The 16,598-nt window shown below is 38.7% G+C and overlaps 1 protein-coding gene across 2 annotated transcripts in view; it reads right to left on the bottom strand.

Moving 5' to 3' along the window:
• Positions 1-16,598, bottom strand: part of LOC134540798 (alpha-tocopherol transfer protein-like) — a 108,174-nt gene that overhangs the window by 14,228 nt on the left and 77,348 nt on the right. The window contains exons 5-7 of one of the 2 annotated variants that reach the window (XM_063383726.1): positions 12,197-12,390; positions 4,602-4,712; positions 32-176 (exon numbers count right to left, since the gene is read on the bottom strand). In XM_063383726.1, the coding sequence (XP_063239796.1) occupies positions 32-176; positions 4,602-4,712; positions 12,197-12,390 (450 nt within the window). The remainder of the gene's footprint in view (positions 1-31; positions 177-4,601; positions 4,713-12,196; positions 12,391-16,598) is intronic. The other variant, XM_063383727.1, reaches the window with a different exon arrangement.

The raw sequence follows: 16,598 nt of genomic DNA, 5'->3' as shown, positions 1-16,598 counted from the left end.
CAGTCACGTGAGCTGAAGACCCTGCACTCACCCTTGATGATTGCGGTGTTCCTGGTGAGCGAGTCCAGCCACTGCGTGTAGCTGTACTCGGGCCGGCAGCCGCCGTACCGCTCGGGCAGGTACTTGGGCTGCACGTGCGCGTGCAAGCTCTCCATGTCGGCGCCGTGGAAGTGGATCTGCAACAACCGCCCTTACAGTCCTCTCGTCCGACCTCCGGCAAGGAGCAGGTTCCCGTGTCCCCGCCGTGTTGCAGACACACGCTCACAACACGGGACTATCGAAACACCGAATGTAACATAGAATTCCGAGCGTGACAAAATCACGCAAATTTCTGGACGCGAATCACATTTAGTTCGTACACCCGCCGCTAGAATTCGCAAACACAAAATTTTAAACTCTACAATGAAACGGCTCCGATAAAAGCGAAAAATATTAAAAAAAAAAATACTAAACCCCGGATTTGGACCTGATTTTCGACAAGGAATTTTAATATGATACTGCCCATCTTGTTTACCTTTGGCTTTGTGAAATTTTGTTTGCGCCATCCGCCACAGATGGCAGCACCGTGTTTGTTACACATTTCCGGTCACGAAATTACTCCGGAAAAAAAATTGCTGTACACCGAGAACTGAGATGTTTCACATCAAAAAAGTGTTCACGGCTGTCACTCGCGTTAGAAGTGAAACAACACACTTCAAACAGTACTACTTTTTGAACTTTTAAACAGAAAACTATCCAATATCTGCTAATAACCCGTGGTTTCACTCGCACAGTTTCTGAGTATTGCTAAAACCTTACAATTAAAAAAAAATGTTATGTGATTATTTCCAAACATTTTCACTGAAAAAAATAAAATAAATTGTCAGAAGAATAAAATATTTTTTTCGTAGCATAACTGTTTAAGAATTATATTTAGGGAATAGTTATGCGTAGTATACAACAGGGGCACCGGGGCCTGGCTGAGGAGGAGGAGCTGACAGATTGCTCTGACTTCACGGCGGCCATCTTGAATCCGCCATATTGGATAAAGACGTCACTTCGGCCATCTTAGATACGCCATCTTGTTTTATACAACTTTCCGCCATTTTGAATTACGTCACCATTGTAATTTTTGTTACGGCCGCCATCTTGAATTTCCATAATTTTTATGCTAGAAAATCAAGTAAAAATTTTAAAATTCATAAAAAAAATTTTGAATAAAAATTTAATAAAAAAAATATTAAAAACACTGTTGCACATTTCGTTACGGCCGGCATTCGTAAAATCTGTACTTTTTGTGATAGAAAATCGGGAAAAATTTTTAAATTTATAAAAAAAATTAAATAATCAAAATTTATTATTTAAAAACACCGTTGCACATTTTGTTATGGTTGCCATCTTGAAAATCGGTAGTTATTATCCAGTTTTAACTGGAAAATATTTAAAATTTATAAAAAAATTAATCAATCAAATATTAATAAAATATTATTCAAAACACGGTTAGAACCCGGCGAGGGAAAAAATAAAAAAAGACGACAGATCCTTCCTCCACGGAAGCCACCGGCAGACTGACCTCCCACCACTAATGCCAAGGTATATATCTACAGTTGGTATGACGTCACATCCACAATCTTGTTTTAGCCTGCTATATGCCACCATAGTGTTTTCATCATACTAGAGTGCACTACCAACATGTTAGTTTAATTTTCGTTCACAAAACCTTTAACTTTGATCTTGACCTTGGACACTTCGTCACCAAATAATCGCTATAATATCATAGTTTCCCCATGCACGACGAGAAGACAGCACGCCAACTAAGAGGAGTCATCGCAGGTAGAAGCATCAGTGAGAGTCGTACTTATCATCCCGCCTCACTAACACAGACAACACCCCTGGCTATGGCCTCACTGACACAGAAAACACTTCTGGCTATGGCCTCACTAACACAGACTACACTTCTGGCTAAGGCCTCGCTGACACAAACAACATCCCTGGCTATTGCCTCAATGACACAGACAACACTTCTGGCTATGGCCTCACTGACACAGACAACACTTGTGGCTATGGCCTCACTAACACAGACTACACTTCTGGCTATGGCCTCACTGACACAGACTAAACTTCTGGCTATGGCCTCGCTGACACAAACAACATCCCTGGCTATTGCCTCACTGACACAGACAACACTTCTGGCTATGGCCTCACTGACACAGACAACACTTCTGGCTATGGCCTCACTAACACAGACTACACTTCTGGCTAAGGCCTCGCTGACACAAACAACATCCCTGGCTATTGCCTCACTGACACAGAAAACACTTCTGGCTATGGCCTCACTGACACAGACAACACTTCTGGCTATGGCCTCACTGACACAGACAACACTTGTGGCTATTGCCTCACTGACACAGACAACACTTCTGGCTATGGCCTCACTGACACAGACAACACTTCTGGCTATGGCCTCACTGACACAGACAACACTTCTGGCTATGGCCTCACTGACACAGACAACACTTCTGGCTATGGCCTCACTAACACAGACTACACTTCTGGCTAAGGCCTCGCTGACACAAACAACATCCCTGGCTATTGCCTCACTGACACAGACAACACTTCTGGCTATGGCCTCACTGACACAGACAACACTTCTGGCTATGGCCTCACTGACACAGACAACACCTCTGGCTAAGCGGGCCCCTTAAAATAGAGCACTAAGCGTCTGTTATGTTTTTATTTGAACAAAATCCTACAACTACCGTAAAACATTTCACCGTCGATGAATAATTTCTCTGAAAAAATGTTAGGAAGAATAAGTTGTTAACCACAGCTCGCCAAAAGAGAAGTACAACCAATCACGAAAACACATGCAATACTTCAGAGTGTTAACACAGAGCTGGTCTTTAAATCTTATCGCTAGCCTTACGCAATATTACAGTATAATTGTTCTTTTTTGTAAATGAAGCAGAACTATCATGTAAAATTACACATATTATAAATTTGCACTTTTACATAAAAAAAACCGTATCAGTACAAAATAGTACTTGTAGTAATACTGGGTTCAGATTCTTACCCGGGAATTTATGATTTGTGCTGTCCCAGTTTAACTTGATGCAAGCTTTTGGACATACGCCATTGCTAAGCACATGTATGTCTGTAGAAGAAAACTAAAAAAAACCAAAATACAAAAACACAAAATTAAGGAACACATTGCTGTTGTCAACAGGATATAAACACCACATAATATTCCATAACAGGAATATGGTCACCAAACAAAGAAAAACAAAGAAAAATGGACTAAGAGAACAAAAAAAAATAATTTGTGGTTTTTTTCGTTCTCTTAGTCCATTTTCTTTGTTTTTCTTCGTTTGGTGACCATATTCCTGTTATGGAATATTATGTGGTGTTTATATCCTGTTGACAACAGCAATTTTTTGCTTAATTTTGTGTTTTTTCTTTTGAGTTTTTTCTTTTTTTTTAGTTTTCATCTACAGACATACATGTGCTTAGCAATGGCGTATGTCCAAAAGCTTACATCAAGTCATGCACTCCCATTGCACAAATCTTTCAAAGATAATGTCCTAGTTTACCTCAAAAAGTTAAAGTTATTTGTAAACCGTCCCCTGAATATCTTACCAGTATATTAACTGCGCACATTAATACGCATAATAAAACCAAATAAGTCATACTGTTGAACATTCGATTTTTTTATCGTGGTTAGGCCTAAATAAAATTATGCTTGAATGAAGCATCGATTAAAATATAAAATGATGTGCCAATTTTCGTAATAAATACCCAGTATTAACTGTAAAAATCCTATTTCTTATATGCAAAAATAACTTTAGCCATATGAGTTGTACAAAGTTGGAATTTCTTTCTTGTAGCATCACAAAATATTTCTTGGAGCTGGTTTACTAAGGAATCTTTTGTGAATGTACAGAATTGTTTTTGACGTGACAACGTTAATAAATCGATGAACGCCGGCTGTACGCACGAAAAAGTGTCCCGTTACGCACATTTTCCCGTTTCGCTGTGTCCTGTTACGCTAGTTTTATAGGCTATTGCTCTTTGCTAACCTGAACCTCCTAGCGTTGCGACCGAGTCCGTGGCGTAGTTCTGTTTTCATGCATTTCAATGTAACTTTTTCATTGCTCTTTGCTAACCCGTTCCTTCTAGCATTGCTGCAGAGTCCGTGGCGCAAATATATTATTTTTGACTGCATCTTGGTGTTGGGTAAGCCATTTTCCTTCACATCATCCTTGAAACACTCCCATTAGTTTCCTACTTTTCCTATCATCGTCCTATCCTTAACAGAATAACACAGATTGGAAGAAGTGGAATAGCAAACATGTATAAAAGTTATAGTTATAATAATCTCTTCGTTACAGTAATAAACATATTTGAATTAGTGAGTGCAAATAATAGTAAATTTATTAATTAAATTGTAAATTTAATTTCAGTCCTTCTTTGTATCCATACAAAATAGTGATAATTCAATAAAAATGATTCAATTTTATTCATAAAAGTATGCAATCATTTCATCAATGTTTTGTTATTACGTTGTCACGTTAAACTATCGTCCGTAAACCGACTTTACAGACATCCAATTTTTTTTTGTGTACCTTGCTGCGCATCCTCTCGTTCAACAAGGGCCTGAATATGGAGAAGATGATGTCGAACACCCACGACTGGTTCACTATGTGGATGCCGTGCGTCCTGATTGGGAAGCTGCTCTGGAAGGGAAAAAAAAAATCATTGAATTTTTTTTTGATTTTAAAATAGTGTGACAATAAAAATATGTTTTCAATTAATGATCGGTCGAATTCTAATTTTCTCTAAACAGTAACTCGTAACTGAATCCTAGAGAGTACCCAGAATATACCCCTCGAATCTGAATCTATTTAATAAGGTTCGAAAATAAAATAATATACAATAAATTAAATATATTAACTTAGTGTTGAAACATGCTGTCCTTTTGATGGTTGTTTCACAAATTAAGATTACATAAACCTACATATTGTATTTTTTTAATATAATTACGTGTTAAAAGAAAAAAAATCATGGGGACATAGCAACAAGATATGCATAAAGAAAAAAATAACCTGGTACAATCCAGAAGTCATCAAATGTGAATTTTTTTTAAATTTACTTTTTTTTCTTTAATTTTTCTATAGTGTTGTATTCCTCAAATATAAGATCTTTCGAATAATAATGTTTTGATGGTATTTGAGTGTTTGAGGATTAGATAAGACCATTCTTAGTTTAAATACAATTATTTTACATATATTGGCTTTTATTTTTTAAAACTTTCTTAAAAGACCCAATAACCTAAAAGATTTTTAGAAGAGCTTAAAAGATGTCAGCCATTAGTACCTACTGAGCTTCTGAATTGTTGAAACGATATTTACATAATTACCATCAAAGACTTTCATGACATGACTAGTTTCTTGTGTACTATGTAAACTCTGAAGGACTTTAGGAGCTATCCTTTAGTATACATGTTTCGATAGTATGTTGCCTAGCCAGCCGCCCTTTTATGTTTATACCGTAGATGTACCTCGGAGTCTTAAGACACTGTCCACTTTTGGGGCAAATGCACTTTTACCCACAGTGGCGATTCTAGTGGCATATAGCACTAAAGATCTACGATAATTAAAAAATTCACGTATATTTTGATAGAAAATAGTTAATTAAATGAGTGACGTACTATTTAAAATTATTTAACAGTTCTCATGAAAAATATGACTTATATGACACAGTGTCTTATTCCTTCGAAGTACAGATATTTTACTGTGATATATTACTATCAAATGATTAAATTCAATGTGTAAAATTTGAAAACTGCCTGAAAGTTGATTGCGAAAATTTTATAAACGCGAACAGACGACTGCCCTAAAAGTCTTTCTTTGTTTATGCACTAAGAAGTTTTAGCGTCGAAAGAACAAAGCATTCCTTCATTGCTATTTTCCCATTTAACACAGCCTTGAAATTAAAGCTTATTTGAAATTGTTAAATTTGAAGAAAAAATGTTTTTAAATAAATAAATAAATAGCTGCGAGCTCTAGGTCGAACACTGACTACAGCTCTATGGAATGGAGATACTGGGTCCTAGCCAGCATGGTACTCACCACAAGCACATGCATGAACTTGGTTGATTCCTGACTCAAACTGTGTATTCTAGCACCTACGTGCTCTATGGGACAAAGATACTGGGTTCTTGCCAGAACATGCCCTTATCACAAGCTGCTGTGCGACCTTGATCGAACTCTGATTCACTCTGTATAGACTAGGACCTAGCTGCTCTATGTGTCTAAAGTCATCCAAATCAGGAATGAAGGAACGGGTCCTGACCAACGCGAGTAGCATATAATAGGGGCTCCGGGGACTGGCGCTGGCGCGTGGAGCCGAGAGCCGAGCCACATCTCTGACGTCAAGTCTATCTGTGACGTCACGGCGGCCATCTTGGATGATCGTAACGGGACAAATCGTAACGGGACACAGCGTAACGGGGCACAGCGTAACGGGACAAGTAGATCACGGCGGCCATCTTGGATCAGCCATTTTGGATGACGTAATTGTGTGTTCTCGAACATTCCGACGTTGTTGTTTTCCGCCATATTGGATGATGACGTCACCGTTGCAAAGTTCGTTACGCCCGCAATCTTTAACTTTTTTATTTATTATCCGATTTTAATTAAAAAAAATTAAAATTCATAAAAAAATCCATTTAATGAAATTTTAATAAATTGTTTTTATAAAAAACTGGCTTGTACTAGAACTCTAACTTTGCACGTCAATGATAAGTTCACAAGCTAGTAGAATTTGATTTTGTATTTTTTTTGTATTTATTTTAAATTTTTTATTAAATTTTTTTTCTGTAATTTTATGATATCAAAGAAAACTTGTGGTGGTTTTCTCCGTGTGCTCCCGATTATACTTGTCAATATTATGGTGGTTTTTTCCGTGAGCTCCTGATTATTCTTGTCAATATTATGGTGGTTTTCTCCATGTGCTCCTGATTATTCCTGACAATATTTTTTTATGGTTTTCTCTTAGTACTTCTGATTATTCCTGACTAGACATCTAGTGGTTTTCTCCGAGTGCTTCTGATTATTCCTGACTAGACATTTAATGGTGTTCTCCGAGTGCTTCTGGTTACAGATGAGAAGTTGATCTGTGCATGAAGGATTTTATCAAGTGGAAACAAAAAAAAATCATTGCTCGGTCAAATCATATATCATGAGAATTCTGTGAAGCTTTAACGTATAAGACGAAATTCCTTCTCCTTGGTGTCTAGCGAAGCCATCCTTCTTTTGCGATCGTTAGTGAGCATCCCGCATCCCGCATAAAAGAGCTAAATATTATTTACCTGCAAGCAACATGTGGCGACATCTGTTGTTGAAAAGCAGAACTACATGCATCAAGTACCTTTGCATGAGATATATTAATTCTCGCTGATGAAATATGAAAAAATTTCTATTTAAGTAATGGATCTAATTTTTAAAAAACGCAAAATTGGTATTTGACATTAGTCTCAGTAACTAATATGAATCCCGATTTGGGATCGGACGCTGTATCGAAAGAACACAAGTGTAAGTTTTGCAGCAAAGAATTTATCTTGAGAAAGAATGGAAGACAACACGAGAAGTATGACTGTGTTAAAAATCCACTACGCAATATGATAAGTTGTGATCGATGTAGCAAGTCGTTTATGCGGAGAGAAAGCTTAAAAAGATATGGCAGAACTTGTAACGTCAAGCCTGCGTACAAGCTAGAGGACAATGATGAATCTACTAGACTACGGAAGAGTGATCTGCATTACGATAATAATGTTCCTGGCTCTTCCGATCTCGACAAAGGACTTAAATTGAAGGAGGTTGATGATTTATGGAAGAATGAAGACAATGGAAAAATCCTTAATGTGAAAAGTGAGACTATAATCCAGCCGAATTCAAGTAGATCTTTCCTACTTTGTAAAAATGATGGACTCCTAAAAAGAAAGCATGAAGATGAGGAAGACACTTCGACATCATCAACATCGAATTCTTACGGTAATCTGGGTGAAGACGATGCCTTCTACGGTGATTGTTACAGTGACTCTGAGGCTGTTGACAAAGACATAGACTGTGATGAAGCACCTAAAGCTGCCAAGATCGAAGAATGTGTCGGTGTCCTGAGACCGAAACGATGGAAACGTCGTGATATATTAAATAAATCTGATCAAGCTTGTGATGATCACTGTCTCGATAATGAAAGTTACCCTGAGGCTGGTGTTAAAACGGAAGACACCAGAGATCATAATACTTATTATAAATGTACAAGGAAGATGGTGGTAGAAGAGATTGATTACACATCATGGAAATATCCAAACGTATTGGTTGACCAGTTAAGACTTCTACATGGCTCGCTTTGTGCAGGAAACTATTCGTGCATTAAAGAAATATCCTTCATACTCAAAGAACTGAGGAAAGCTGGCTACATACAATAATGGCATGTTTTACTTGCATTTGTATAATGTAAAGAAATAAAATAAATAATTTCAATTATAAAAATTTAATGTTTTTATTTCTTGTATTCTGATTTCTAACTAAGACTTAGTTCTTGTAACTTGTGCTTCCAAATGTGCTTCCTTTTATTTGATGGTGCTTCCAATATGTGCTGCCTTTTCGTTGTCGGTGCTTTCAAATGTGCTGCATTTTCGTTGTCGGTGCTTCCAATATGTGCTGCCTTTTCGTTGTCGGTGCTTCCAAATGTGCTGTCTTTTCGTTGTCGGTGCTTCCAAATGTGCTGCCTTTTCGTTGTCGGTGCTTCCAAATGTGCTGCCTTTTCGATGATGGTGCTTCCAAATGTGCTGCCTTTTCGTAGTCGGTGCTTCTAAATGTGCTGCCATTTCGATGGCGGTGCTGCCTTTTCGTTGACGGTGCTTCCAAATGTGCTGCCTTTTCGTTGTCGGTGCTTCCAAATGTGCTGCCTTTTCGTTGACGGTGCTTCCAAATGTGCTGCCTTTTCGCTGTCGGTGCTTCCAAATGTGCTGCCTTTTCGTTGTCGGTGCTTCCAAATGTGCTGCCTTTTCGTTGACGGTGCTTTCAAATGTGCTGCCTTTTCGTAGTCGGTGCTTCCGAATGTGCTGCCTTTTCGATGGTGGTGCTGTCTTTTCGTTGTCGGTGCTTCCAAATGTGCTGCCTTTTCGTTGACGGTGCCTCCTATTGTTTTTCCTTTTTTGATGGTGCTTCCAAATGTGCTTCCTTTTTTTTGTTGATGGTGCTTCTATTTTTTTAATGTTGTTTTGACTCTAGTATTTTAGTAAATTGTTCTTGATTTGACTAGCGTATTATTCCAACTGGTTCATGTATATAAACGAGTCCTAGACAGCAGGACGCTCAGTTTGTTACTGCCGTCGACGGTGTACAGATCACCTAGTTTGTTTATTCTGGTGCATAAGTCGTGTAATTGCCTGTTCTTGAGACTTCGATGGCATCTTTACCGACTTTAACGTCGAACTCGATGGAGGATGTACCATCAACTACGGGAACCATGACGTCAGCGCCGACGATGTTGGAGCAGATCCCGTTGGCAACGCCTCTGACAACACTGTAGGAGACTTCGATATGTGCTGTTCCACCATCAGCTGAAGTTTCATCAGCATTGAATACTTCAATTAATGAAGAGCGTACTTCGCATCAGTGCAAATACTGTGGTGCATCAATTACTATCACCTCAAATGCTCGCAGACATGAAAGAAGCGTTTGTTCTAATAATGTTCAAAGAATACACTTTCAGTGCAATAAGTGCAATAAACTAATTTCACATCTCGATAGCTTACATCGTCATTATAAAAAATGCTCCGAAACGTTTAATGAACATGGTTATTGATTTGACTCATGTGTTGTACCGGCTAATGAGACTATATAAGTGATATGAACTTCAGTCCGTCTCTGGCTGCGGCGATGAACGGATCGGATAGACATTTAAAGTCATGTAAAAGGCTTAGTCCGTACAATAAGAAGACTGTTTGAATCGAGGAATCCAAAAGGCTTTAGTAATTTGTCAGTGTTTTATTTGTACTTGTAGTAGTGTATTGAATTTATGTAATAAATTTTTTTTAAAAGAACTTGTGGTGTTTTTATTTTCTCAAACTTAACACTTTTTTAGTATTTTTTAAATTAAAGTTGTTTTGTATCGGCTAGGGATTGAACCAAGGACCTTAGTCGATCCAATCAATCATTATATGGATTACAAATTTATTTAATGAATTTTGAACTTTTTCCCGAATCTCTAGCATTAAAATTACGAATTTCCAATATGGTGGTGTTGATGTCTGATAGGATGATGGTAGTAGAGGATTTAGAGTCTCTTTACGAATGTTGAACATGGTTTATTGAAATTATTATTTTTTTACATAAAATTAAACATTATTGCATCGATCGGGTATCGAACCAAGGACGGGAATCGATAGAATCAATATGTAAATTAATGAGTGATTTATTTATTGTATATTGGAACTTTTCCCGAATTTCTAGCTAAATAATTACGGATTTACAAGATGGCACCCAAATTTCAAGATTGCGGGTGTCACAGCAATAAATGATTACTGCACTCTAGCGGATAAGAATTAGCCTAAACTAACATGTCATCAGCGCACTCTCGCCGACGATACAATGATGATGGCTTCCAGCATCGAAGACAAGATGGCGGACATGACGTCATACTAGGTGACGATATATTTGCTTTGAAAAAAAGTGGTGGGAGTCAGTCTGCCTGCAACCACCATTGAGGAAGGATCGGTCGCCATTAAAAAAATTTTTTTGCACTCGTCGGGTTCGAACCGAGGACTCCGAGCTCCATGTCGTAAATGTTTGTTTTTTATAAAAAAATTATAAAAATTTCATTAAATGGATTTTTTATGAATTTTAAAATTTTTTTCATTAAAATCGGATAATAAATTAAAAAGTTAAAGATTGCGGGAGTAACGAACTTTGCAACAGTGACGTCATCATCCAATATGGCGGAAAACACAACGCCGGAATGTTCGAGAACACACAATTACGTCATCCAAAATGGCTGATCGAAGATGGCCACCGATATCTACTTGTCCCGTTACGCTGTGTCCCATTAGGCTGTGTCCCGTTACGCTCATCCAAGGTGGCCGCCGTGACGTCACAGATAGACGTGACGTCAGAGATGTGGCTCGGCTCTCGGCTCCAAGCGCCAGCGCCAGTCCCCGGAACCCCATATTATATACTACTAACGCGGTTGCTTACCACGAGCAGCTGCACCACCTTGATCAAACTCTGACTCGCCCTGTATTGACTAGTACCTCTGTGCTCTATGTGTCTATGGTCATCCAAATCAGGAATGAAGTGACCGGTGTTGACCAAAATGGTTCACTACCACGAGCAGGTGCACCACCTTGATCATCCTGTATAGACCAGTAACTGTTTGCTCTATGTGCCTATGTTAGAACAAATCAGGGATGAAGTGACCGGTGTTGACCAAAGTGGTTCCTTACCATGAGCAGATGCACCACCTTGATCATCCTGTATAGACCAGTACCTCTTTGCTCTACGTGTCTATGGTAGAACAAATCAGGAATGAAGTGACCGGTGTTGACCAAAGTGGTTCCTTACCAAGAGTAGATACACCACCTTGATCATCCTGTATAGACCAGTAACTCTTTGCTCTACGTGTCTATGGTAGAACAAATCAGGAATGAAGTGACCGGTGTTGACCAAAGTGGTACCTTACCACGAGCAGATGCACCACCTTGATCATCCTGTATAGACCAGTAACTGTTTGCTCTATGTGTCTATGGTAGAACAAATCAGGAATGAAGTGACCGGTGTTGACCAAAGTGGTTCCTTACCAAGAGTAGATACTCCACCTTGATCATCCTGTATAGACCAGTAACTCTTTGCTCTACGTGTCTATGGTAGAACAAATCAGGATGGAAGTGACCGGTGTTGACCAAAGTGGTTCCTTACCACGAGCAGATGCACCACCTTGATCATCCTGTATAGACCAGTAACTGTTTGCTCTATGTGTCTATGGTAGAACAAATCAGGGATGAAGTGACCGGTGTTGACCAAAGTGGTTCCTTACCACGAGCAGATGCACCACCTTGATCATCCTCTATAGACCAGTACCTTTTTGCTCTATGTGTCTATGGTAGAACAAATCATGGATGAAGTGACCGGTGTTGGCCAACGCGGTTCCTCACCACGAGCAGCTGCACCACCTTGGCTGCGACGCTGGGCGTGACGTTCCACGCGTGGTAGAGCGACAGCCCGGCCATGTCGAAGATGCAGCTGTAGCCGAGTACCTGGGTGCGCGCCTCCAGCACGGCCAGCTCCATCAGCAGCACCGAGGTCTTGAGCAGCTCGTCCACCGAGTAGGCGCCCGGCCGCCACTGGCCTGCGTGTCGGCAAACAAGAGGCCTGTCATTGGCTGTGGCTCGGTCTCACCTTACCTAGGTGGGATATTTATTCCCCACGTCATTTATACTGGTACAGGGCGTTTTACTGTCAATTTATTCCGATGTCTCTCTTGCATTTGTTTTTTGGACAAATATTTTCATACATAATATTTACTAAATATATTGTTACGAGTGGGAAAAGCAGGTCCGGTAATGATAGACTAATTAACTACCCAGGGTTTTATTTTTAAGCTAGTGTTTTTATACTGCTTATCAAATTATACATTTAACTGGGTCTCCACAAAGTAATTGCACTTTGCATAAGTACACGATTCACCCTCCCGGCTGGAGCTTGGCTTGGCAGTGGCTCACTTTACGGTTCGTTTCTCGCCACAAACCTCGGTCCTAATATACTGCTTCGCACTACTGACTCGCCAACCTTCGCACACGAAGCTCGACGGGTCACTCGCCCTGTTCACTTTAACTTAACTCAGCCGTCTCGCGCTCTCTCGCCGTGTCGCCACCAAACCTCTGTCCTCGCTGACTCACCAGAGGCCGGCGACTTCTTGTATTCCTGCGCAATTCCGTCCCGGGAAGGTCTCGAAGCCCTCCCAAGTTTCGCGTCACCGGAATCCCCGACTTAACACTCGAAGCTTCGAGAACTCGAAGCTCCGAGAACAATGGCGTTTTAGTTACGCCACTCCACGCAATCGGGGCTCTGGGAATGTGCCGAAGTTTGTAAAGACAGGGAGAGACGTGATACTCCTAATTGGATTACCGTATATGGATGGTCGCTATCTGTCCTTGGATCCTTCGCTGACCGAGCGCCGGGCCGACTGGCCTGCATATTTGCCTTTATTATCCTCGTAACAATATTTTACAACTGTAAACGTTCACGCTTATGGTCATAATTATGAACACTTGAGTGACCTCCTACCATCAAAAGATAATATTATAAATTATTTGTGGATACATTTTAAATATAGCCTAAACATAAAATACACAAATGCTATCGTGATATAATTACATAATAATCCTATCAAAAGAACAATATTCAGAAGAAAATAAAATAAATCCATCGTGGATTATATCATAAGTTTGCAATAAATAACTAAGAATGTCCATGAGTTAGAACAAAATAGCTCTGAATGTTGACAAGTTCAAATGTTACTGTAGTGTTTCACAAGTTAGAATAATAATAATCCATAAGCTATGGAACCTCACAACAAAAATTTTTGAAAAATATAATAATATAACATAAGAAGTTCTGAAGTTAGTACTACTAAATTATGATATTTCAAAGTTTAAAACCTGTCAATTTGGTAGTTCTTGTGTAAAAACTAAAAAAAAGCCACACTTAATAAAAAATAACCAAATTTCTTAGACAATTCACAGTTTGAAATCCCGTAAATTAGTCAATTATTGACAAGTTAAAACCAAATAACTTTTAAATATTACTGTTCGAAGTATTAATACACTTTATGGATGTCTACATAATTCCTTTTCTTACTGGCTGTGGTCAACAAAAGCAGGAAGCCGCCCTTTCAACTGGATTGAGAATAAAACTTTCTTGTAAAAATTCATATGTGGTTGGCTTTAAGATTAAATACATCGAGTAAAAATATTTATTAAATTATAAGAGCCTGGAAAATATACAGTGAATTGTAAACTACTTCGATGGGAAGGAGGAAGGGATTACCTTGATATATTGTTTGTCCATAAAATAATGTCCCAGTTATGAATTTTAATGGTATTAAGTATAAGCGTTTTAGAGATTTGGTTCAAGGTCACAATTAAAGATAATTCAAACAGTTTTTAACTGCTTTGTTGTTTTCTCGCTTGCAGCGCCACCTAAACAAAAATGCAACTCCTGAGCATAAAGCGTTTTTTTTTTGTTCTGAAATTTGCTAAGAGTGAATCTGTAATTTCAGTTCAATATGTGTTTCGTTTTCAGTTCAACTGTCGAAGTCCCTGACCATTGGATTTGTCGTAATGGTCGAGACGATAGAGCTCTGTTTCGCTGGCCTCAACGTTCACCTGACATAACACCATTCTACTATTTATTCCATTAGGGACATAAAAGATCGTGTCTACGTTCCGCCGCTAACACCCAGATCTACGATTTTTCCAAACCGGGGCAGAAACTTGATAGTGGTCACCCTCTCATCCAGCGTTTGAGATAAATTATTTTAAAAAACTCACACATTTATACTGGGAGGGATATTTTGTTTTGTGACCGGGAGAATAAGACCCCTTCAATAAATTTTCACTCTCTATTACATATTAGCTAATAACTTTCTCTTTTGTGTGACATAAAACTAAACATAGGAACATACTACCAATAAAGACAACAGACAAGACAGACAGAACACAATTCTTCTTTCTTTAGGTTGTAGCATTTTTTCCTCTCCAATCTTGCTACAGCTTTAAATGGCGTGCTTTCTTTTCTGCGAAATAATCTATTAGCTCAATAAAGATCGTCTCGTAGGCAGTTTTATTTTCAAGGGCTAGGATCGAGATGCCACATAGACGTTCCTGACTCATTGTTGAACGCAGATAGCTTTTTATTAATTAACAGTTTGCTGAAGCTTTGCTCACAGCTTGCAGATGTCGTCGGTGATGTGCAGAGTATCGCTAAAGCTACACTGACATTTAGGAAACGCTTCTTGCAAGTCATACTTGCACAGATGTTGTAACAGGTCGAAGGCACTTTATCTTTCATTAATTTCGGTTACTAGCTCTTTGAATACGGCGAGTTCCTGGCAAAAATCAACTACATTAAAGTGTTTCGAATTTTGTCGTGTTAAATCGGCTCCATTTTTTTTTTGCAGAGAACCTCAGTCGACATATTTAAAAATGCGTGGCCAATGTGGAAGGAGAAATTTTCATGTAGGCACTTTGCGCTCTCTACCCTTGTTTCAATTACTGTTACAATTTTGTCAAATAATACTTTTAATATCTTTCGAAAATAATTCATTCGGGTCTAGTGTTTGTTTGCTTTTGAGGACTGGCTCGATTTCATACTTTTCTGATACAGGTGCAGCTTCTTTGAGCTAATATTCCATTGGTTATTTCCCACATTTATTGCGAGATATCAACAAGACCTTGCATTATCTCTACAGAACGCGAAATGATAATGTCCTCTGTCTGTATTTCGACGTTCACTCCATTGATCTCTCGAAGAATATAGCCCAAATCGTTAAGTTGAGGATGAATTTAAAACCCATCACCGCATGCAGTAGATGACCGGATTCAACCTTATATTCTGCAGAAAGAGAGGATTCTTCAATTTATTCCAGAGCTTGACAACTTCCTGTAAATTATTTAATATAGCGGTAACAGCCAGGTGTTTAGCCGGCCATCTTGCTTGTCTACTGACTTTTAGGTTGGTTTTTGTACACTTTTGCGTTATTTTCCACCGCATAGTGGATCCAACAAAGAAACAATAACGTTTTTGTACAAGCCCAAATAGGCTAATTGCTTCTGGAAATGACGAAGCTCAGTGGAAGCCCACAATATTTAAAGAGTGTGCCGGACATTGTACAAACTCTGCCAGCTCGTTCATTTCCATAACTCTGGATTGGACTCCTTCATATATGCCGGCCATACTGAGTCCTTTATTGTTAGATTGTCCACAACATTTGTGCAGATCCAAACCATTACCTTCTAGTTTTATTAGAATTCGCTGTGTGATATATTCTCCAGTCTTTCCGTTAACTTCCATAAAATAAATAAAGCTCACCATTATTTCACATTCAGTTTCTATTGTCTTATAGGCCTACATCAAATCACCTGGCTCATTTGTTCTGTGTGAGATACATCTGGACTGTGTGACACTGCACAGCTGTTGTGTGGCATATTCTCGACTTTGTTTACCTTTTTTTAATTTAATTTTTTTTAAAGTGAAAACTTATTTAGCCGCGTTATGGGTTCACGTCACCGACATGCTTGTGATATAATACCAAAATAATTTTCTTGCGTATATTTGACGTATAAATTATGTCATATTACACATTTAAAACAAAATTTTTAAGTTTTCAGTTCTGTCGACGGTCCCCATGACTGCATTTTAGTTTTTTTTTTGCGAACTGGTCTCCACATTTTAAATTTTGGTTTAATATAGTTATTGTAATTGGTATGGCTTAAATTTGTATGTTCTAACCTTGTATTTAAAGCATTGTGATGACACTATACTTTTATTGTAACT

Source organism: Bacillus rossius, chromosome 17 (assembly GCF_032445375.1).
Source record: "Bacillus rossius redtenbacheri isolate Brsri chromosome 17, Brsri_v3, whole genome shotgun sequence".
Taxonomy (NCBI): Eukaryota; Metazoa; Arthropoda; class Insecta; order Phasmatodea; family Bacillidae; genus Bacillus; species Bacillus rossius.
Note: the sequence above shows the minus strand (reverse complement) of the source record. Positions and strands in the feature narration are given on the sequence as shown.